The 23,377-nt window shown below is 39.4% G+C and overlaps 1 protein-coding gene across 8 annotated transcripts in view; it reads right to left on the bottom strand.

Moving 5' to 3' along the window:
- Nucleotides 1–403: 403 nt before the first annotated feature.
- LOC143293855 (uncharacterized) overlaps nucleotides 404–23,377 on the bottom strand; it is a 57,156-nt gene continuing 34,182 nt past the window's right edge. For 3 of the 8 annotated variants that reach the window (XM_076605146.1, XM_076605147.1, XM_076605148.1), the window contains exons 15-19: nucleotides 21,559–21,651; nucleotides 19,006–19,083; nucleotides 18,353–18,566; nucleotides 14,056–14,880; nucleotides 404–6,340 (exon numbers count right to left, since the gene is read on the bottom strand). In XM_076605146.1, coding sequence (XP_076461261.1) covers nucleotides 6,164–6,340; nucleotides 14,056–14,880; nucleotides 18,353–18,566; nucleotides 19,006–19,083; nucleotides 21,559–21,651 — 1,387 coding nt within the window. In that variant the 3' untranslated portion in view covers nucleotides 404–6,163. Of the gene's footprint in view, nucleotides 6,341–13,987; nucleotides 14,881–18,352; nucleotides 18,567–19,005; nucleotides 19,084–21,558; nucleotides 21,652–23,377 lie in introns of all 8 variants that reach the window. The other 5 variants (XM_076605149.1, XM_076605150.1, XR_013056814.1 and 2 more) reach the window with 4 other exon arrangements.

Below are 23,377 nucleotides of genomic sequence, written 5' to 3'. Positions count from 1 at the left end.
CACATAAGTATCAATTTTAATCCGAATTTTTCAAAAAATGGATGGAATGAATAGCAAGGCACAACCAAATATGAATTTTTAACAAAGAAAATCAATAATAATAATGGCTGCATACTAGAAGTGGCAAAAACTGATATGTTAACATGGGTTTTAGTTCTTGTTTTTTTAATTCTGGAGGCACCTTTTGCAACATGTGAAAGATCTGTAAAGATAATGAACAGACTCACATCATGCACAGAAATAAAGTCCACTGACTGTTCATATCCTTTGTCATGGAAAACAATGACTGCAGATCAAGGAACGGACCGACAATATAAACCACTGTATCACATGTGGCAAAAGCTATCGTAACTATTTGAGTATCCACATAAGCTAAGTTTTTGATAAATATTTAATTTTTATGTTTACTCAAAGTGGCACTAATTAACTGAGATGCAGCACTACTGAGATTGAAAGTAAAACAATTCTATCGATGATCAAGGGTTGGCATTTCTTTTTCCTCCAACCATACATGAGATAAAGGAAAGAACTGAGAGTACACCCCAGTTACGGCGAGATCTCAGCAGGCCCAAGTATGGTGCGTTACTGGCAACAACAGCTGAACATTCTATTTTTCATCATGATAAACCTGACCATCAGTGCAGCTTATTTCTCATCATAATTACCTGTAATCATCAACACTATTGTAACTGACAACAAAGCATACTGAAATTTTTGAGTGAAAATTCCTTTTTACGATTCCACTGATACTCCCAAACCAGTGAAGTGTCAAAAGTTAAAGATCATAACTGTGTACCTTTGCTCTTTACGACGTCCTACAGCCAAACCACATTCCATTTCATCAATTGTTGGTGTTCCATTCTTATCAGAACATGATATAACAACAACATTCAAAATCCACAGCTTTGAAAAAAACAAAAAAACCCACTATACCTTATGCACACAACTCGCGTTTCCATTTTTCATGTCAAGCTTTGTTTCTGACACAGTTCAGTGTCACAAAGATCACAACAAAAATTTTCACATTTAAATTTGTCATGCAGATTATTATCCCAATCTAAATGCAGATTTTCTGCAGCTGAGAATCTATCCCACTGAATAAATGCAAGGTGAAATATGTGTGTATTTCAGATAAGCGTGCTAAAAATCACATGTTTAAAAAATTGGGTCCTTCATATCCGCTGCATGGCATTCCAGTCACCAGAATTAAAAATCTCTGTACACTAATACTTCAAACATATCAGACAGCTATTTTTTATGTAGTATTTGTAACTCATGTATACATACTCCTTATCAAGTGTGTGTGTGTGTCCTAACATACAGACATTCTTTAAGTGCTTGGATCACTGTGCATGAAGGCATGCTTGTGTGTGTGAGAATGTACACAGATCACCGTAAGTGTCTGAGTGCTGGTGCAAGGGAAGAAACACACATCTACAGATTAACAAGCCATCATAGCGAAGAGGCCAGCGTCATGGACTGATGGCTGGGAGGATGCGGGTTCGATTCCATGTGGAGATGGGGCTTTTCAGCCCATGGCCAGACTCAACCTTCAGTGAAGTGTTTCATGAGCTCTCTCAGACTGGCTCTGCAACTTAGCTATCACTGTCATAAATAGAGGCTTAGTAGGTGGTGTCCTAAGTATGTAAAATAAAACACGCACTACTGAACACCACCAAAGTGACTCAGCAGCAGTGCAGGGTCTCCCCTGGTGTGTGGCCTCATGACGACCTTACATCAGTAGTTCTCAGTGGACTGCTGCCACTGAGACTATGACAGACAAGTTCTAGTTCTAGTTCTTGTGGCTTATAGTCCCGCTGACCACACAGGGCCATGTCAGGACTGTCAAACCATACAAATGCTCAACCGCATCAACACAAAACTGTCACATTTACAAAGAAACACCAGGACAAACCCACAAAACAGTTCATGACACAGTATCCCAACCATGTAACTCCTTATGGCAAATAAGATTAGGCTGAGGACGCCAGCCATTCCGGTTAATTTATCATCCCCAGATTACAAAAAATTGTAAAAAAGGAAAAAAAAAACAATACTTCCAGGCCAAACAAAATACTACCTAATTGCCAGAGCAAAACAAAACAGAGAAAAAAAATGTCAAGACTTGCTTGAATAAAGAAAGGGGAATGGACTGGGAAGGCAGAAAAAGGAGACAACAGTGAAGGAAGAAAAAAAAGGCAGAAACAAAGAGAGTGATAGAAAAGAGCTAACTTCTAGCACAGAATTTCGAGAAGACGGGGATGCTGTTTATACTGAATGACCCCTGGCATCCCCACGGGGGTGTGACAAACAAACCTGGGTGTGGCTGTGTATGGGGGACTTAGAACGAGAGGCATAGGACTAATGCCACTGAAATGGTGCAAATGATGGGGCAGCAAAAAAGGAAAAAAGAGTATCTGCATATTACCTCTTTAATGCTATGCCAATATACAGGTACTTTGTATTTCCTGAAAGGGAACTTTTTGTGTGGATGACAGAACACTGCCCATATTCTTTTCTTTCTTTTCTGTTTTCTTTATTATTACACACCTACTGGCTTAAACATAATGACCGAGTTGGAGCTGAAAGCTCATGCATTGCCATATTCCTTGCTTACTTCCCATTCAAAACTACATTTTACTTTAAATTACACCCCCCCACCCCACCCCAAAAAAAGAGTCCAACATTCACAAAAAATATGCTATCACTTAACAGAGCAGCATCAAACAGTTTGCACAGGAAGGAACTTACACACTTAATGTTATACTTCTGACCAGGTAACCAGCTGGAACTGGATTCACAAACTTCCTTTGACTCCATCAAAAGCAAGGGGAAGCACCACTTCCTGACCAGTTTCACTGCAGACACATGACAAACCTCATCCACTTCTCCTGAAGGGAGGGGGGAACTGAAACAGTGTGTATACAGCATGTCAGGACACATCTACTGCAGTTCTTACCTGCAGACCTCTTAGCCTCCACATGCATTTGCAAGGCCCAGGTGGTTGATCACCGGGCTAATGCTATAAAACAACCCAAGTTCAAATCTCAAGCCCTGAAGTTTAACACTGGCATTCCCGCCACCCACCTCTGTGGACCATCAGAGCAGTATAAGACTGACTGCCTTCCACCACTGTCTTGTCATGACCTTCACCATCCGTCGCATCAACTGAGCAAGGCATCCACATTAACACATTGTGAACTCACCACCAGCCTCTGTGTTGTCCTCAGCTGGTGGTGCTGTCCTCTGCTCCTTTCACATCCTCTGCCTCCCTTACCACCCAGGTTATCAAAGTACTCTCTGATAACCCATGGTCAACTTCCTTCTCTGCCTCCCTTACCACCCAGCTTATCAAAGTACTCTCTGATAACCCATGGTCAACTTCCTTCTCTGCCTCCCTTACCACCCAGGTTATCAAAGTACTCTCTGATAACCCATGATCAACTTCCTTCTCTGCCTCCCTTACCACCCAGGCTATCAAAGTACTCTCTGATAACCCATGATCAACTTCTTTCTCTGCCTCCCTTACCACCCAGGCTATCAAAGTACTCTCTGATAACCCATGATCAACTTCTCTTCTAATAATTTTCTACAATGGAGACTCACAAAGGGAATGTTTGCATAATGATTTCATACTAACACAAAATGTGGTGGTCGTGTTTTTTTCTCTCAAAAGTTGACAGCAAATTCAAGCCCAACATGCACTTCAGAGTTATCAGTTGAAGGTTCAGTTTAAAGAATGTAAACAACAATATACTCTTTGTAATTAAGGTAGAATTATTGTGGGTATTTGTCTTCATTTGGAAAGAGGGAGTATGGGGGATGTTCGGGAGGGGGAGGGGGGGGGGGGGGTTAGTTTACTGTGTAGATATATTTTGATGAGTGAGGCCTGCAGTAGTTTATACAATAAAGCACTGTACTAAACTCAAGATCAGAACATATCTTAAGCAAATCCTGAATACAAATAACAGAGTTTGTGAAAAAAATAAAGATCAACCAGATACGCTCATATAACAATGCCTCCAGGGCTTATTTTCACACGCTGCATTTCCCAAACATCTTCTCTTAAAAACTATCGATATATACAATGTGCAGAATACCATGCAATACATAGCATAAAGTAAAAATGATGTAAGTTGAAACAAGCTGACAGTAAAAATTAATCACATAAATATATCTATATATGTATTTTTGTGAAAAAAGCATTAATAACTCTTTTTTCATGGATAAAAGAATGCATCAAGTTCACAGCTGAATGATCCAGACATTTCAAGAATGATATCAAGGATAAATAATAAAGTTGGAATATAAAAAAAGAACTGCATACTCATTTGGTATGTAACATGATTATAGACAGGAAGTCACAATCAAAAGATTTTTTCAAGTGCATATCAATGTCATCCATTACAGACTGTAAACAGTCTGAATGCTATTTCAAGATGAAAAAGGCAACAAATTCTGAACAACACGACTCATCCTTTTTAGTTACAAATTACATCCATGCAGATATACACAAATGAAATCCTGAACACATACTGGATTTGGATCACACAAAACCAAGTGACAGACACACGGATAAACACCATCCATATAAAATACATTTCTCAGTGGCGGTACTTCTAAACACATGTTCACCATCCGTGCCTGGTTCCTAAGCAAAACTCTGGCAGGAAACACAGAACCAATCTTTCCTGCATGCATATAAGCAGTGCTCAAGCTTCTATGCTCACCTGAAAAACCCCAGTTCTGCAGTTTTACAATTGCACAAGTACAAAATTGCAAGGTAAAAAGCCTTTGTCAACTTTTGTCAGAATCTCATGCTTAAGTCTGAGCACATCTGTGCACATTCTCTCTACAGGCCCATTCTTTGGAAAATGAAAACAGAGGCAGCGAACCGGGCACTGAAGAGGGCAGTAACATGACCTTGAAGTGCAAGGCTCCTCCTGGAATCGTAACTCACCAAACATTGTAAAAAGTTCAGACTTCCAAGTGGAATGTGAAACAAATTTATTTAAAGACTAACAATCTTTCAAATGATTTATAAATGTGTTTTTAAAAGAATTTCCTTACGAAATATGTTTCCTCTGTACAAAATAATTCAAAAGAAACAACCTAAGATGCAAAACATAAATTTGCTCCAATGAAAAGATGTTGAGCCAAAGGACTAAAACTGTTCTTTAATGCTGGAGAGCCTGAAGGGACATAAATGTAAACAAATGTTGATGAGATTTATCAGGAACATGTGTTCCAGGTAATCACCTTTCCACATTCACTTGATTTTCTTGAATATGGTAACTGAAAAGCTTAAAGCAGTAAACATATCTTGTAATCACCTTTTCACATGATTTTTATTTTTTAAATACAGCAACTGAAAAGCTTAAAGCAGTAAACACATCTCTCATGTCATCATCTAATCATGACGACATAAAACTATAAACAAACACCAATGATAACAAACTTCTCTCTGGAATGATGCTACTTTAAGCAGACAAGGCAAACAGAGCAAGCTGGCATTAAAAAAAAAATGCAAAAAACAATCACCTCTGCTTCACCTCTAAAACTAAACTATAATCATGTTTGCATTAAGTACTGGCATTTTGATGCTTTTAATCTTGCAGTCATCTCCCTTTCTACCAGAACAGAATCCACATGAGAACTAGGGCCACAACAGCCTAGCTCCTGTCACACTCTCTCCTTACGCACTATATCAATGCGTCACAGCAAGCACATGGAAATGGTGACTGGGAATGAGGCACACGCATACAAAACTATACAGGACCATGTACAGAGAGGATGGGGGGTTAAAACGAAGATTAAACTACAATCAGGGTACCAAGAAACCGCACTCAAAGTCATCTTTTCTTGCGCGTTTCGTTGCCTGGGATATGTCACCTTTTCCTTGAAACTCAATGGCTGCAATCTGTTCCCAAGGTAATGCCCCTCTCCTAACATATTTAAAACTTCTCCTCATGTGCTTCTTTTCATGCACTTCTCTCTAGGATCCCCTTAGAAAACATTTGTTCCACTCATTGATAAAATATCTTCCACTGTCATCATTCATTCTGCACTGTCAGCATCAGTCTCACGATGCACTTTTCAACACCCTTCGCTGGATGACCATCCATGGTCCACAGGTGTAAAAGATCATTGTCCTCCATGAGTTTCACAGTTCGGTTGTCAGTGTCACCTTCCGTTCTTTCTTTTCTGGAGCACCAACATGCCAGGGTGACAGTGGGTTGCTTCCCTTGCCGTCTGATGTGGATGTTATGACGGTAGTCTTTGCGCTGGTAGCTGAGGACACTTTGCGAGTGACATGTTTGGTGCCGGTGAACGATGTCTCCTGAAAATATGAACACAGAAACAATGTTTAAATATGTCAGAGAAACAGTTACATGATTTAAGAAGCACACCCTGTTGAATAAGAGGCAGACATGATTAACTGAACACACAGAAACAATGTTTAAATATGTCAGAGAAACAGTTACATGATTTAGGAAACAGACCCTACTGAACAAGAGGCAGACATAATTAACTGAACTGCAGATGACCAGCTCTCCCACAAGGAGCACGGAATTACTCAAATAATTATATTCTGGAAACATCCTTCAAATTGTAACTTCTCAATGATCATCAGTATTCCTATTACAGATTACTTGATTAATCCACATCAAAATGAAAATGGTAAGTATAAATGAGAAAAATAAATCTGAAGAAAATGAATTTAATATCTACTCCAATACCTAACTAAATCATCCACACCAGTCCTAAAATAACCAGTATGCCTGGACTGATAATAAGTAAAATGAATGTGATAAAATTACTTTAATTCTTCACCAGCGCAAGGGGAAAAAAATTTGAAAAGAGAAGAAACAAAGCTGCTTATATCAGAGAACAGTATGTGATTTGATTACCAGTGCATGCATATGATGTGTTCATGCTTGCATGTACAACTGTGTCTCCATATCAACAGATCCACACATGACAGTGACAGAGACAGAGCGAGTCTGGTAAGTATATGTTTGCACAAATAGCAGGTATTTTTAGGAGCACAGATACAAAAACAAAACAAACACAAATAAAGACAGAAAAAGAAACAGAGACAATACCATATCCAAACATACTTGATTATAAAACAAGAGAGGCAAGGCCTTCAAGACTCACTTGTGATACACTTAAAAAAAATCCAAGCTTTTTATGTATTGAGTATAATTTCAAAATGTAATGTTTAAGATGAGAAAGATCAGTTTAAAGCAAATTAACTCCCCTAGCATTAATTAGAGTAATTTCCCTTTTTTACTATCTGCACCAAAACATTTGCAAAATAAATAAAACTTCCATGCTTAGCAAAAGAAGTTCCTGTTTGAACAAAAAATGATAATAATGACTGCTCTAGTTGTTGGGTCAGAATATCAGATCAAAGTGCCAAGTTTAGAGAATACAAAAAATATAAATATAACAGTAAATGCAGTTTGCATATAATTAGGCTTCATTCTTTATTTTTTTTGTGCCCATCCCAGAGGTGCAATATTGTTTTAAACAAGATGACTGGAAAGAACTGAATTTTTCCTATTTTTATGCCAAATTTGGTGTCAACTGACAAAGTAGTTGCAGAGAAAATGTCAATGTTAAAGTTTACCACGGACACACAGACACACAGACACACACAACCAAAAGGAGGAGTTTGTATTATACTCCATGTTTGGTGTTAAATATACTTACAAAGGAATGATTAAGCGCTTATAGTTTTTAGAGGCGTTTGATTGGCTGAGAGCGGTGGGCCCATCTTTTCACTGTTAGCCGCGCGAAATTTGGCCAAGCAGAGCAAACCAATAGGCCTAGTTTGCATCAGTTTGACATGGTACAGTATATGACACCAAACACCGGGTTAAAACATAGACTCACTTTGTTTACACAAGTGAGTAAAAAAAAAATTTTAAAAGATAATAAAAATCACATTCACTGTCCACCATTCATCTTCCCTCTATGTAGCTTCACCATGAACACACACGCACACCACTCTACACCCAACATTTCACCATCCACTAACAACTACCTTGATTCAACAAACATTTGAACATTGATTTTTCATCTGAACACTATACCTTGCTTTACCACATGCACATGCACATGCACTCTACAATTTAAAAAAGTTTTTGCCTCTATGCAAATGTGCTGAGAATCGCCTTAATCTTTAATGTTCATACAGAAAAATAATAATAAAACAGAGCTCTTCCCCTAATGCATCTTTCTAAAGATGTGTCTCCTCAACGCCTTTTAGCTGAGATTCTTCCACAAGAAATTATATCCCATTGTTCCCCGTGTGCATGGGTGATACAAAAATTTTTCATCACCATTATCATGAATAAACAAACATACAGACACATGTTAAAATTGTAAACAACTAATTAAAAACGAATAACTAACATCTCAACAAGAAGACATGAGCAGAAGGGGAAACAATCAAGTACTTAAGTGTTACAAGGCACTAGCTACCAGGCAATACACGAGAACCATGTCCAGTGAATCAGCTGATGAACACTGGAGAGGCCAGATGGGTCAGGTCAGTGTATGAAACACACTCACTCACTGTGTCCGTGTTACTGATTGGTGCAAGCTGCCTTAACCCTTTCACCGCCAGTCAATTCAGAGTGCAATATTCCCTTGTGCTATAAACAGAAAATATGGTGTCTAAGAACAGCTGGGGATTTCCCCTGTCATGTGTAGAAAATATGACCATTCCTACCACCGAACATAAAGAGCAGTCGGTTCATGAATAACAGACCCATGATCTGGTCACCCTTCAGTGACATGGGTCCTCTACCTAGCTGCTGCATAAATGCAAGTTTGGCAGTGAAAGGGTTAAAGCAATGGATACAGTGCATCATTCAAAATCAACTACAAACAGCAGGATTTTTTTTTTTTCTTTTTTAAGGGTGTCAGGGGAGGTTAGGGAGGGGAGGGGGGGGGGCATTAACTGCTAGAATCTAGTATAATGGCTAGACTGGTTTGGCGATCAGTAATGAGAATGACACAGACTATGACTCTAGTATAAGATAGTTTGAGCAGTATGGAAAGCAAGTGCTGATGTTGGTATGCTTCATACTGTTAAGTAGTTCTATGCTATTCTCTACTTAACTGTAGAACAAACTTAAATTTATAAATCTGAGGAAAAAACCATTGTGATTTACTCATCTGTTTTGGGGTGGTTGTTTTTTTTTGTTTTGTTTTTTGTTTTACACACACACACACACACACACAAATTTTCATGTACCATTATATGTACATAAGTCCACATAACAGTATTTATTTGAAACTGTTCTCCGTCCACTTGGAGAACATAATTTTGCTAAATATATCTGTTCTGGTAGGTTAAATTAAAATGGTATGCACATATGAATGTATATCTGTATGTGTAGGGGTGTGCCTACATGCACAACTGAAATTGTGTGTGTATCTGAATGTGTGGGTGTATGTGTACATGCATGCATGTATCATTTGTCTGTGCAAGTTACTGATTGTCTGTGCAAAGTTATTGATGATTAATTTCATAAGTCCATACAGCCACTTTGCTTTCAGATTGCATTTTTGCTTGTCTGCTGACAAAGTGTGATGGCTTTTAAAAAAAAACAAGTCAGCATCAATAAACCATTCCAACAAATAAATAATACCAATAAAAGCAGACTGCAATAGATTGTTGACATGTGAAAACATTTTACGATGAGATATGGCTCAACAATAGCCGAATGGTTAAAGTGCTGGACTTTCAATCTGAGGGCCCTGGGTTCAAATCTCGGTGCACCTGGTGGGTAAAGGGTGGAGATTTTTCCGATCTCCCAGGTCAACATATGTGCAGACCTGCTAGTGCCTGAACCCCCTTCGTGTGTATGCGCACGCAGAAAATCAAATACGCACGTTAAAGATCCTGTAATCCATGTCAGCATTCGGTGGGTTATGGAAACAAGAATATACCCAGCATGCACACCCCCGAAAACAGAGTATGGCTGCCTACATGGCGGGGTAAATAAAAAAACAAACAAACGGTCATACACGTAAAATGTTACATGTCTGTCTGAGTGTGTATGTGTGTGCGTCTGAAATCTGATTGAATGACACGGGAAACGAATGATGAGTGCCCGGCCAGTGGCAGCCGTCAGTAGGCTCTACCCAGGTAGGCAGCCTGCGGTGCAAATGTCCCCATGTATGTAAAGCACTTAGAGCTTGGTCTCTGACCGAGGATAGGCGCTATAGAAGTATCCACATCAATCAATCAAACAAATGTGTTCTTGGGAATCAGGTTAATAATTACATACTCTGAAACTCCTTCACACACAGAGATGGGGGACATTGTTTTAACCCCTTGACTGCTGTGCCTTGAAATACAATTTGGAGTGCAAGAACTGCTTCTGGTGCACCATGAACTCTCTCCGGACGAAGGAATGCTCACGCATTCCTACACAAAACGTAGTCAGATTCGGACGAAGGAATGGAATAGCATTCTCCGAAAGTAAAATTCCCTCATGCGCTGTACACGTGATTTTGTGATTAGCCAAGCAGAGTGCGCTATTCTGGGTCCCTCCACAATCGAACAGTATGACTGGTCAGCCTGGAATGTGTGGCCTGTCTCGCACACACGCTGACAAAGTCACTGACCGGTCGTCTGCTCACATGCCAGCAAGATGAGAAATTTGATTTTTTTTTTATATGTAATAGCTCAACACATAATAAACCAGTTATGAAAATTTCATTTTCTTACACAGTGTTTTGTATTTTTTGTAATTTTTTTCCAAACCCTGACAAATGGGCTGTCTGTGGGGAAAAGCAAGGGAGAAAACTTGTCGTCCCAAGTGAGCTAACTCATTCCACCCCACAGTTACATGCCTGCTACAGCTGCCCTGGACCAACACTGCATGAAACCACTGCAGTTAAAATTTTTTTTTTTTTTTTTAAAAAGGGTGGTTCACAAAAACAGTGAAAATCGATGGAGAACTGTTGATTCAATCGGCTGAACAAAGCTTTTTCATGCTTCCGGAATCCCTAAATGGTTCATTTTGCAATGCAAACTGTACCAAGCAAGAATACACCAGATTAGAACAGTGTGATGGTACCAGAATACTGGAACCTGTTCCGCACAGGAAGTAATCATGGTATGAGTTAACTCATACCAAGAGCTGAATGAGCCAAGTGCTGTAATTTATTTCGCTGAACAAAAATAACACAGTCCCAAGAGAAAGGTGCCCAGATAAAGAATGCCGACCGACACCCTGACCTGACCTCAATCCCATCGCAGCCCTTCACTGATAAGCATACTCAGCAGCAGCAGTCAAGAGGTTAAGTGATTATGCAAATGCCACACAGGTCAATCAATACTGATCAAATTTAAAACATATACATTAGTGTAATATAAATCAGTAAGACTATACAGGCAATTTTACATGCCTGCAAAGTGGGTAGAAGGGGCATGGATGGTTGGAAGTAGAGTGGAGAAGGGAGGGGGGGTGCAAGAAGGGGGGTGGGGGGTGGGGGTGGGGCATATATACAAAATGGGATATAATGGAGAAGGGGGGGTGTATATGAAATGGGATATAATGGAGAAGGGGGAGGGAGTTTATATCAAATGGGATATAGTGGAGAAGGGGGAGGGGGGGTATTACCAACTTATATAAAACTGGATATAATGGAGAGGGGAGGGGGGGTATATAAAATGGGATATAATGGAGAAGGGGGGTATATAAATGGGATATAATGGAGAAGGGGGGTATATAAATGGGATATAATGGAGAAGGGAGGGGGTATATAAAATGGGATATAATGGAGAAGGGAGGGGGTATATAAAATGGAGTATAATGGAGAAGGGGGGGTATACAAGTGGGATATAATGGAGAAGGGGGGTATATAAATGGGATATAATGGAGAAGGGGGTATATAAATGGGATATAATGGAGAAGGGAGGGGGTATATAAATGGGATATAATGGAAAAGGGGGGGTATACAAGTGGGATATAATGGAGAAGGGGGGTATATAAATGGGATATAATGGAGAAGGGAGGGGGTATATAAAATGGGATATAATGGAGAAGGGGGGGTATACAAGTGGGATATAATGGAGAAGGGAGGGGGTATATAAAATGGGATATAATGGAGAAGGGAGGGGGGTATATAAATGGGATATAATGGAGAAGGGGGGTATATAAATGGGATATAATGGAGAAGGGAGGGGGTATATAAAATGGGATATAATGGAGAAGGGAGGGGGTATATAAAATGGGATATAATGGAGAAGGGAGGGGGTATATAAAATGGAGTATAATGGAGAAGGGGGGGTATACAAGTGGGATATAATGGAGAAGGGGGGGTTATATAAAATGGGATATAATGGAGAAGGGGGGTTTATATAAAATGGGATATAATGGAGAAGGGGCCAGGGAGGTATACAAAATGAGAAAAAGGCTGCCATCACACTAAGTCCAGCCACTGGCTGACAGGAGCTGGCCAGGAATTGTGTGCTCTCCAGTCCTGCATGCCAGCGTAAGTGCTACCAGCCAGCGACAGCCAGCTTTTTTATTTGTCTCGTGTATACAGATCAGATGGATGGCTGACCCAAGGGACAGAACTCTTCAACTTATGCTAGCAGCATTAATCCCAACACTATTCGTTTCTTTCGTCTGGAGAGTGCTGAACTGTTTCTGGCTGACAGCAACTGGCTGTGTCTGGTCTAAGTGTATTACTGTGTCAGGATGAAGGCTTCTGGTTGTCAGTAACTAGCTGGGCTTAGCATGAATGCAGCCTATGAATTAATGAAGGGAAATAACAATCATGAATGCAGCCTATGACTTAATGAAGGGAAATAACAATCATGAATGCAGCCTATGAATTAATGAAGGGAAATAACAATCATATAACAACCATGAATGCAGCCTATGAATTAATGAAGGGAAATAACAATCATGAATGCAGCCTATGACTTAATGAAGGGAAACAACAATCATGAATGCAGCCTATGACTTAAGGGAAATAACAATCATGAATGCAGCCTATGACTTAAGGGAAATAACAATCATGAATGCAGCCTATGACTTAAGGAAGGGAAATAACAATCATATAACAATCATGAATGCAGCCTATGAATTAATGAAGGGAAATAACAATCATGAATGCAGCCTATGACTTAAGGAAGGGAAATAACAATCATGAATGCAGCCTATAACTTAATGAAGGGAAATAACAATCATGAATGCAGCCTATGAATTAATGAAGGGAAATAACAATCAGATACAAAAGGGAAGTAGAAAGGAGACTGACAATCATTTTCATAATCACTCTTTTTTTTCTCAACTATTACTTTGTCCACCACCATCGTTCATCCATACCTATGTATTACCACTACTCAACACCCATCTTTCTGTCATTCATGCCATTTCCACTGAACTATTCAGTTCAATAATTAACCAAACATTATGTGCATATATCACGCAATCAACTTCACTCTCTCTGCTATACATGATTTAACAAAACTGAACAATTAAATGAATACCAGAAATTATAAAAAGAAACAGACATTCACATAAAAACTAATTTCATGAGTTAATTCACCAGGTAGAAGTTAGATAAGCATCAATGGCATCACAAAACAATGACTGTTAGCTAATACTTCATTATACATGCTGTCAATGTGGCTGTTGAAAATAATCATTCAAGAGTGGGTGAGCTGAAAAAAGGAGCAGTGTGAAAATAAAACAAAATGAAACAAAACAAAGTAAAATGAAACTATTAATATACACCAATAGACCCAATATAACAGTCAGTCTCAAGATTCAAGAACTGCTCACCAGTGGTAATGGTGTTAGATTCCCACCGCAATACACAGCAAATTTACACACACACAAAAAGAAAAAATCCAAGCACAGTACACAAAACCAACAATTAAGCACAGCAAAACCAACCACACATTAACTCCACACATACACAGCCAAGCACATGCATAACGTACCAAAAAGGAACTAACAGGCAACGTGCAATAGCCGGGGGTGGATACTTCTCTCACGGCTTGACACTTACAATGACCACGGAATCCTTGCCCCCTTCAGACGACTCTTTGGTGGCACTGCCCTTGGAGCTGGGAGGGGAAGGGGACTTAGGGGCAGGTGCCCCCCTGGGAGACACGGCCACAGGGATACCAGATTGGGAACGCACGGAACCCGACACTCGCGTCGGAGGTTTCTTCGGGCGAGGAGGGGGATCAAAGGGATTCCTACTGACCTCCTCCCCTTCTTCCTTCTCCTCATCATCATCCTCAAAGGGGTTTTTAGCGGTGTACTCATCGCTCTTAACCCTGGCCAGAGCAGGGCTGCGAGGGGGGCGAGGAGGGTTGCCAGGGGCTGTGGGGGGCTGGGGGCTTCCTGGAGCCCCTTGTGATGCCCCCACAGACATTGGGGGCAAGGGTGCTCTGCGACGTTTGCTGGAGCGCAAGAGACTGTTGGTGTCGCTCTCACTCTCCGTCCCCCCACCATCGTCCGTTAAAGGGGGGAGGGTGCGGGGCTTGGGCCTGGGTGACGGTTTGGGGAGCTCCGTTTCTGCGTCCGAGTCAAAGGGGTTGGTTGTGTCCAGGATGCCAGACGTGTCCAAGGACACCCCCGAGGATGGGAAATCAATCATGATCTCCCCCTTCTCACTCTTTCCAGACGTGCTGGTTTTTGAGATGCGGGGTGAAGGGGGCCGAGCTGGCACGGTGGGTTTGGGCAGTTTGCTGCCAGACTGAGCGCTGGAACCACCCACACTTTCTCGAAGGGGTGGACGGGGGCTGGGGCTGGGACGTGGGGGTGGGGAAGAGGCATTAGGAGGTCGAGATAGAGAGGAACCTTTGGCCTTAGTTCTTTCTATTGGCTGAGGAGAAGAAACAAAAAAAGAAAAAAACCCAAAGCTGTAAAAAGAAGTGAAAGAAATAACTGCATACATATACACACAAAATAACCACCACAATAACAGTTCCATTTGCATACAATAATATGTACAAAAACCAAGTTCTACAAATAAACAAAACATGTGACTTCACTTGATTACAGCTCTCAATATAAAGATGCACCCTGTTAATATGTCATTTTCTTTCTTCCGCTTCCCATCTAACTGATTTCATTTAACTGGCACAAATTTGAAACAACATAAATACAGACTGTTAAGATCTTATTTTGATACTTTCAATACCTATCAATCTTTAAAGAAAAAAAAAAGAAAAAATCAAACCAAAGCCACAAAACCACATGCAAACAATGTGTAACACTGAACAAGCATCACGTGAAACTGATCAAATCACGTAAAAGCATCCTGACAAGTCAAAAACATTCAGCAACACAAGACATACCAATGGCACAAAACACAGACGATTGCTAGGCACAACTATCCAAACTCTTTGAAAAGGTCCAGCCTTAAAATGACTTTTATTTCATAGACAATTGTTAAAAGTTTGGGGTTTGTTTAAACTCATCCTTGCTGGCACTTTATTTTTCATGCCTGCTGTAAACTGTGATTTGCATTGTAACATCAACTAGAAACATTCCATGTATTCCTGCATCTTGATAACAACATGATCCTGACACTAAACATTGCTTGAATCTTCACAGTGAATGTTTTTTTCCCTCAGAACTAAATCACTTATACACTGCCTAAAGATAGAGCAGGAAGAAGTGGATATGTGGATATAGCTGCTCACTGCAGTCAAAGCACAGCTCATAACACACAATGCACCAGCTTTGGAGAAGACGATATATGGCCCAAATCAATCATATCCCCTCTCAAACATTGTAACAGGAATATATATATATATTTGTTTAATACAGTGATTCCTTGATAATGATGTCACACTGTCATGTGGCCCAAACATTCATCTTCTCTCTCAAACATTGCAGCAAGAATGTATCTTTAACAAAGGAATTCCTTGATACTGACATCACATTGTAAGTCTATGGTATTTGGCCCATACACTAATCTGCTTTCTCAAACATTGAACAAGAATGTGTCTTAACAAAGTATCTCATTGACAATGATGTCAGATTGTCAATCTATGATACATGGCCCAAACATTGCAACAAGAACATGTATAGTGATCAATCTCTCAGTTCTAACACAGCAATTCCTTGATGATGATGTCATATTTTTAGTCAACTGTAAGAAGGAACAGAGGTTGTCTAGCCTATGGATGGGCTAATTCATCATGTGTAAGAAGTCATACCATAAACATTTTCCAGCTTATATACTGTGGAATCATTGCCAGTCCCAGAGCTGGGTGACAGTCCCACTCTCATCCAGTCACCAGTGTACATAAAAGACAAAATCCCACTACACCTGAATCATCAAGTCTCCAAATAAAACAAAAAATTGGAGCAGGGAATTTTCACAAGTTTTCTGATGAATAATGATCAAATTTCTGGCAGTCCTTCATTCTTCCACATTAGTCAGCTGCCACTTCCATATTCACTTGTATCCACAAGCGGACTTTAATGTGTGTGGCCATTTTTAGCCTGCTGTTTATGCAACCATATTCCACTTTCAGAGATGTATATACACATGAAGGGTGTTGAGGTACCAGTATGTCTGCATATATATATAACATATATATATATATATATATATATATATATATATATATATATATATCAATACATTAATCTGAGAGACTGGAAAAAAAATCTCTTTTCACCCTTAGCCCACCAGACACTACAACCGGGAATGGAACCCTGAGCCCTCAGACTGAAAGTCCTATACCCCTACCACTTGTCTGTCATGCCCCATTTTTGCAGAAATCCAACTACAGATGTCATTAACTTTAAAGTGTCGAAGGATTGGGCCTCCCCCTCTTACCCCCCCCCCCTACCACCACTTCCCAGGACCACCACCCCCCTGCACCTTCCTTCCACATACACAAACAAAATGAAACGAGTCTTATCAAGGGTTTATAAACTGTTTGCTGACAGGTCTAAACTGAACAGATATAACATGCCCAGCACCAAAAATGGACACAAGCATAAATTATTTTTCATAATTTTGATACTTTTCCACACATAATAATCAGCAATTTATGTCGGTTTTTCGTAATGGCAATATATTTTTTCAACTACAATGCTTAATAACATATATATAAACATTATTTCAACTGTGAAAGCAAACTACTAAAACTGCAGTGACATACCACTCACTGCTGCGAACAAAAGCCACAACGAAAAAGAAAAGCAAAGAAATGCAAACACCTTTACCACTTTTCATTTCTAGTTTCAAATGGCTCAGTTTCAACAAAATTCAACAAGAAAATTCAGGGAAAGCCAGGGAACTAAAAGAAGACTCCATTATTAGCTCCAAGAAAAGCCAGAAGCCAATTTCTCCTGGTTATGGTAATTTAGATTCTTTTGAATGTCCTGATTAATATTCAGTTTCTTCAAAGCAGCCAAATCACACACATTCACAGAAAGCACACAACTGTATCCCATAAAAATAAGTATACTCAGTAGTTTTCAGGCATCAGAAATGCTCTAAGGAAACCAGGTACCTGTGTCAAACAATGTAAAATCTGACCTATCAAAACAAAGAAAATAAAAACAAAAAAAACAAACAAGCAATACTTGATTCATTCCAACCGGTTCTTCTTCTTCTGCGTTCACTCGTATGCACACGAGTGGGCTTTTACGTGTATGACCGTTTTTACCCCGCCATGTAGGCAGCCATACTCCGTTTTCGGGGGTGTGCATGCTGGGTATGTTCTTGTTTCCATAACCCACCGAACGCTGATATGGATTACAGGATCTTTAACGTGCGTATTTGATCTTCTGCTTGCATATACACACGAAGGGGGTTCAGGCACTAGCAGGTCTGCACATATGTTGACCTGGGAGATCGTAAAAATCTCCACCCTTTACCCACCAGGCGCCGTCACCGTGATTCGAACCCGGGACCCTCAGATTGACAGTCTAACGCTTTAACCACTCGGCTATTGCGCCCGTCCAACCGGTTCAAAACATAACATTCCCTCATTTATAAAAAGATGCATGTTTTCATGCCTAAAACAAAAAAGAGTTCATAAACTGGAGTTGTGTTCTGACTAATGAGAACATTGGAGCAAATATTCTTGTACAACACTAACTTCAGTGTTTGAAGCAAAGCACTTCTCACAACAGCCAATTAGATCTTTTCCTACCTGGCTTTTGTTTCCAATGAAAGAAAACTGTTTTACACCCAAAAAGTCATACATTTCCACCACAGCACACCGGTTTCCCAGACCTTTGCAATGCCTGAACCTGACAGCACCATCAAACACTCACTCACAACACCAAGGACACGCATCACACATGTATAATATATATATACATACCTGCGGAATCCCTTTCGTTCCTGTCCCCGGCAAAAAGACATCGCTGGACTGACTCAGTGTGCGCTGATCATGGTCGGAGCCTTCACTTGTCTGACTGCTGCGTTTTCGCCGTTCAGCGCGTTCACTCCCACGGTTGGACCTTTGAGATTTGCGATCGATGCTTCCCGTGTCGCTCATCTGTCCAGACAGACTGCGACGATCCAAGGAGCTGTAACTGAAAAGTTAATCAAATACATTCCTTCATTGTTATCGTAAACTGCAAGCAAGCACAGTGTCTTTTGCTCTTCAAGCGGAAGACAATAGAACACAAGATCAAGACATTGATGCCAAACAGTTACCATCACACTGTTCAAGTCAAAACACAAATGAAAACAATAAATTTTGTTCTACAGATGCATTAGTAGTTACACTATTTAAGTCTATAGGTTACTAATGAAAACATGTTTTTTCCAGAAAACCATGAATCTATCCAAAAAAAACAAACAAAAAACCCAAAAAAATCAGTTGTTTTATCAAGTAATAATTATTTATTAAACATTTCTGAGGGAGGAAAATTGTGTACACACACACACACACACACACACACACACTCACTCTCTGACCAAATTCCATATCATTCTGTTCTACTAAGACACAACACACAGATGGTTTACCCATTCTGAAAACTGGAGTTGAGCTTGGCTGGCTTGTTTGCAGGCACAAGGTTGGTTCTGTCATCAGCTGTGGTGACACTGGAACACGCCAAACAACGGTTTTATGTTCACCACAAAATGAAACTTTTTACCATGCTCGCCAGCTCTTCAACAAACATTCCCTGTCTTTACCCTCAGCTGTGACATAACAAAATCTTTCCTCTCTCTTAACTCACAAAATCATTCTCTCTCTTAATTCACAAACTCATTCCTCTCTCTTAACTCACTCAGACAGACCCCAATCGGAGCTTTAGACAGTTTTGAATTTTTGGTGTGGCACCTGATTTCCAGAATGACGTTATAAAATAAGAAAATCTTAACTTATCTTTCCACTCTCTACTGCAACCAATAAATGCAGAGTATGCTGCTGTGCTCGCGAGATGAAGAGATATTTCCACGGTGACTGGTTCACGTGAACAGTAAATGTTAACAATGGCATCTGACCCAGTTTCTTCCCAGTCACAAGGCAAGCAACAGAGTTAGATGAAGGGGCCCTATCATGGCTATATAACGTTCTGAATTTAATCTGTTTCAAACTCTGTGTGCTTTCCTAGATTCGTTTACAGGTCATCAGTGTGTGCAAATTTTGAACAAAAATTATGGATACTTTCAGCATCTCACTGTATGATAGCTTAAGAATGGATGAAGTTTTATATTTTGTCCCCAGCTAACTCATTATGTCACAGATCAGTCTGGAAGTTTTCAGTTAATAATCTGACATTTGTTTTTTTGGTGATTCTATTTCTTACCCATACAAATGGGCCATCTGTGGGGAGAGTCAGGGGAGCTAACTGACAGTACTGAGTGAGTTGATATGGGAAGCAGCTTCCCTGTGGACTTGTGTCTTCAGGTGAGCATTTCTAAGCTCAACCAGGTCGATTTGAGCAGTGCTATGTTCGTTTAGCAGTAAGACTTTGCATATCTCCAACATTCTGCAGACTTAGGAGAATTCTTTCCGCTAAGCAAACACAGCACTGCTGAGACCGCTTGCAACCCAGCCCAGATCGTTTGTCTTCAAGCAAATCTATTTCTCTGAAACCAGTAAGCCCGAATGAACAAATGAGTCCGATCTGAGATCCATGGAAAATCTGTATCATGGCATCCACATCTGAAAGTGTTGATTAGATTGTCATGAGGTGCAGAGAATGTGAGCTACCTACTGGTGGGGTTAAAAAAAAAAAAAAAAAAAGAAGAAGTCCTCAACAAAGCTGCAAGACAAATGACCCTCTTGCCATAATGCCTATCATCTCGCCTACCAGATAAATGATGATGAAATAAACATTTTTAAAAATACTAAGAAATCTGTCAACAAAGAACTATCACCAAAAAAAAAAAAACACCATGAGAAAACATGAGACAAGTTTCCAGCAACACAAAATGCTATGTCAACTGTCAAGTATTTAATGTAATAAATCCACAGCATAGTAAGAAAGCTCATTATATGATACTTATAATCATTCACTTTTGATGATAAATGCAGCAGTCCTGCTCCCAGGAGTTGGCCTTGATAAAACAAATTTTAAAAAAATAGTACCCCTAAAACAAAAAAAAGAATTGGCTTTGATAACAGAAGGGTAAAACGACACTGTAGGGTCCCAATAAGCTCAGTCCCCAGACAAGCACCTCAGACATAATGCTTCAAATGCCCTTTCCTATCATTATCATCATAAATACATCTTTATTCATCTCAAAACTGCCCTTCTTCCAGCAGTCTTCCAGAAAGAAAAAAAAGAAAGAAAAACAGGAAATCAAATCCATGTATGTTTTCTCTTTCTTTCTTTTTTTCTTTTGTTGTTGTTGTTGTTGCCCAGCCCACTCAACCAAAAAAGCCATTTGAAAATAAATTCAAAACAATAGCACTGACAGTACATTTGAATAGAAAACCCGCCAGCACACACAGCTCTCCTCTCAGTTACACGCATGTAATGTCCCCATGATATTGTTTTTCAATGACTCAAAGCCTGAGTGCTCACAGGAAACTCTTCACAGCAAACAAATGGATACAACAAGCTGACAAATGGAAGGAAGAGCCAGCCAAGCAAGGATCCATATCAATGGCACAAAAGCAATGTATAAAATGCAATAAAAGTACACACCTACAAAGTATAATGTTAACGTTAACAACTAAGACAATATCTACGACATCATTAATCAAACAAGCAAAACATCAAATAGCTTTACAACAACAAAAACTTCCATTTGATCAAAGCACACAGAAATAAATGCAAACACAAAATTAAAGTCAAATCCTTCTCCCTCCCTACCAGCTGATTCAAGAAGACTGAGATGACAGATACATAATACACACACGCATATACACATATATATGCAAGAAGAATTTTATGGTAATATATGTATGTACACAAGGATATCTACAATTTTAGGAATCAGCATTAATGACCCAATGTTAGATGACGTCAATGTTGGTTTTATACAAACCGCAATTAGGGGCGATTTATCTAGTATAAGACTAAGCTCTGTTGTTTTCAAACAAGTGGTTATTGTCGAATCTACCTGTCCACATCATCATCATCTTCCTGTTCGTCACTTTCGGCAGCTGTGGTCGCTTCTTTTGCAGGTGGAACCTTTTCCTCTTCACTATTGCTGCTGTAAGCAAGGATAATAATTATATGCAATAACATCATGCTATTAACAACAAATACAAATCACCCATTTTGCAAGCTCCCGTTTCAGTTAAAAGTACAGGTTGTACAAACTTCATTCACTTTTTCAAGTAAAATAAATAACTGTCATTGTCTGAAAATATTTCAGCAGAACTTGTTCCCATAAATGTAACGTATAAACATTTACTCAAGCTTTAAAAAAAAAAAAAAAAAAAAAATTTTTAATTTTTTTAAAATTCACTGTATGGTATGACTATGTGCAATTAATTATCATGCTTGATAATGTCAGCATGCATGATTACAATCCAACAATAAATTTCCATTCCTCAGAACATTCCTCATGCATTTTTCTTTTCAAAAAGGAAGGAATCAAGCATGAACAGCAATTGGTTTGCAACTTCACAAAAAAATGTTAACGTACTGACAAGAAAGCGGAACCATGCAGTCAACATTTTCGATGTTCTTCTGCACTTAAAACCTTAACAATATGTCCTGCGTACAATTCAAAGCTCAATTCTTTAACTGGCTGGGGGGAGATAAACAGCTTCCATAAATGACAATGACAGCAAAACTACACCCCATCACATCAGTTCCTTCCCACCCTCTCTTTTATATTATGTTCCTCCGTATCCTCTCTTCTATTATGTTCCTCCATATCCTCTCTTCTATTATGTTCTCCATATCCTCTCTTCTATTATGTTCCTCAATATCCTCTCTTCTATTATGTTCTTCAATATCCTCTCTTCTATTATGTTCCTCCATATCCTCTCTTCTATTATGTTCTTCAATATCCTCTCTTCTATTATGTTCCTCCATATCCTCTCTTCTATTATGTTCCTCCATATCCTCTCTTCTATTATGTTCTTCAATATCCTCTCTTCTATTATGTTCCTCCATATCCTCTCTTCTATTATGTTCCTCAATATGAGTCATGATCACACAGTTTACAGCTGCCTTTGGACACAACATGATTCTGTTTTCAGTGATGTGGTCTTCATTCTGCATCTGTCTATGTTGGGTCTATACATAGGTCAGACATCTGACCTTTATTTTCTTCTTCTTCTTATGTGGTGGGGCATATTGCGATCAGTATGCACGCTTTGACACCACCTTGAAACTAAAACCTTCCACCCCACTGCCATTTAGCATCATACCAGAGACAAACCCCTTTAGGAGAAACATGCAAGTGAACAGTTCAGTAATATTCTCCATTTCGTTGATGCAAATGGATAGCATGCTAATATCATTATCATTATTATTATGAGCATTTACGCCTAATCTTGAAAATAAGCCCTAGGCGTTTATAAATAGAACACATAATATGTAAATATCAAAAAGGAAAAATTGAACACAAGATTCCAAACATCATTGAAAACTATTCATCCACGCCCCCCCCCCCCGCCCCCCCCAACCCCCCCCTCCCCACTCCCACCTCCACTCCCCACACAATACACACACGCACGCACACACATAATTCATAGCACACAATTGTAAATAGTACACAATTAAAAATACCACCCACAAATCCTGAAACTATCAAAACTCACTAATAATATATTATACATGCCATGGTTCTGATAGCATTATTTACCATTTTACCTGACATAAAAGCAGAAACTACCCTTGATACGTTTGTCTGAATAAAGAAATGAAAACAGAAACCAAACAAAAATAGAACATACTTCTGACAAAAACTGAAAACAACTGAA

This window comes from Babylonia areolata, chromosome 19, assembly GCF_041734735.1.
Source record: "Babylonia areolata isolate BAREFJ2019XMU chromosome 19, ASM4173473v1, whole genome shotgun sequence".
Lineage (NCBI taxonomy): Eukaryota > Metazoa > Mollusca > Gastropoda > Neogastropoda > Buccinidae > Babylonia > Babylonia areolata.
Note: the sequence above shows the minus strand (reverse complement) of the source record. Positions and strands in the feature narration are given on the sequence as shown.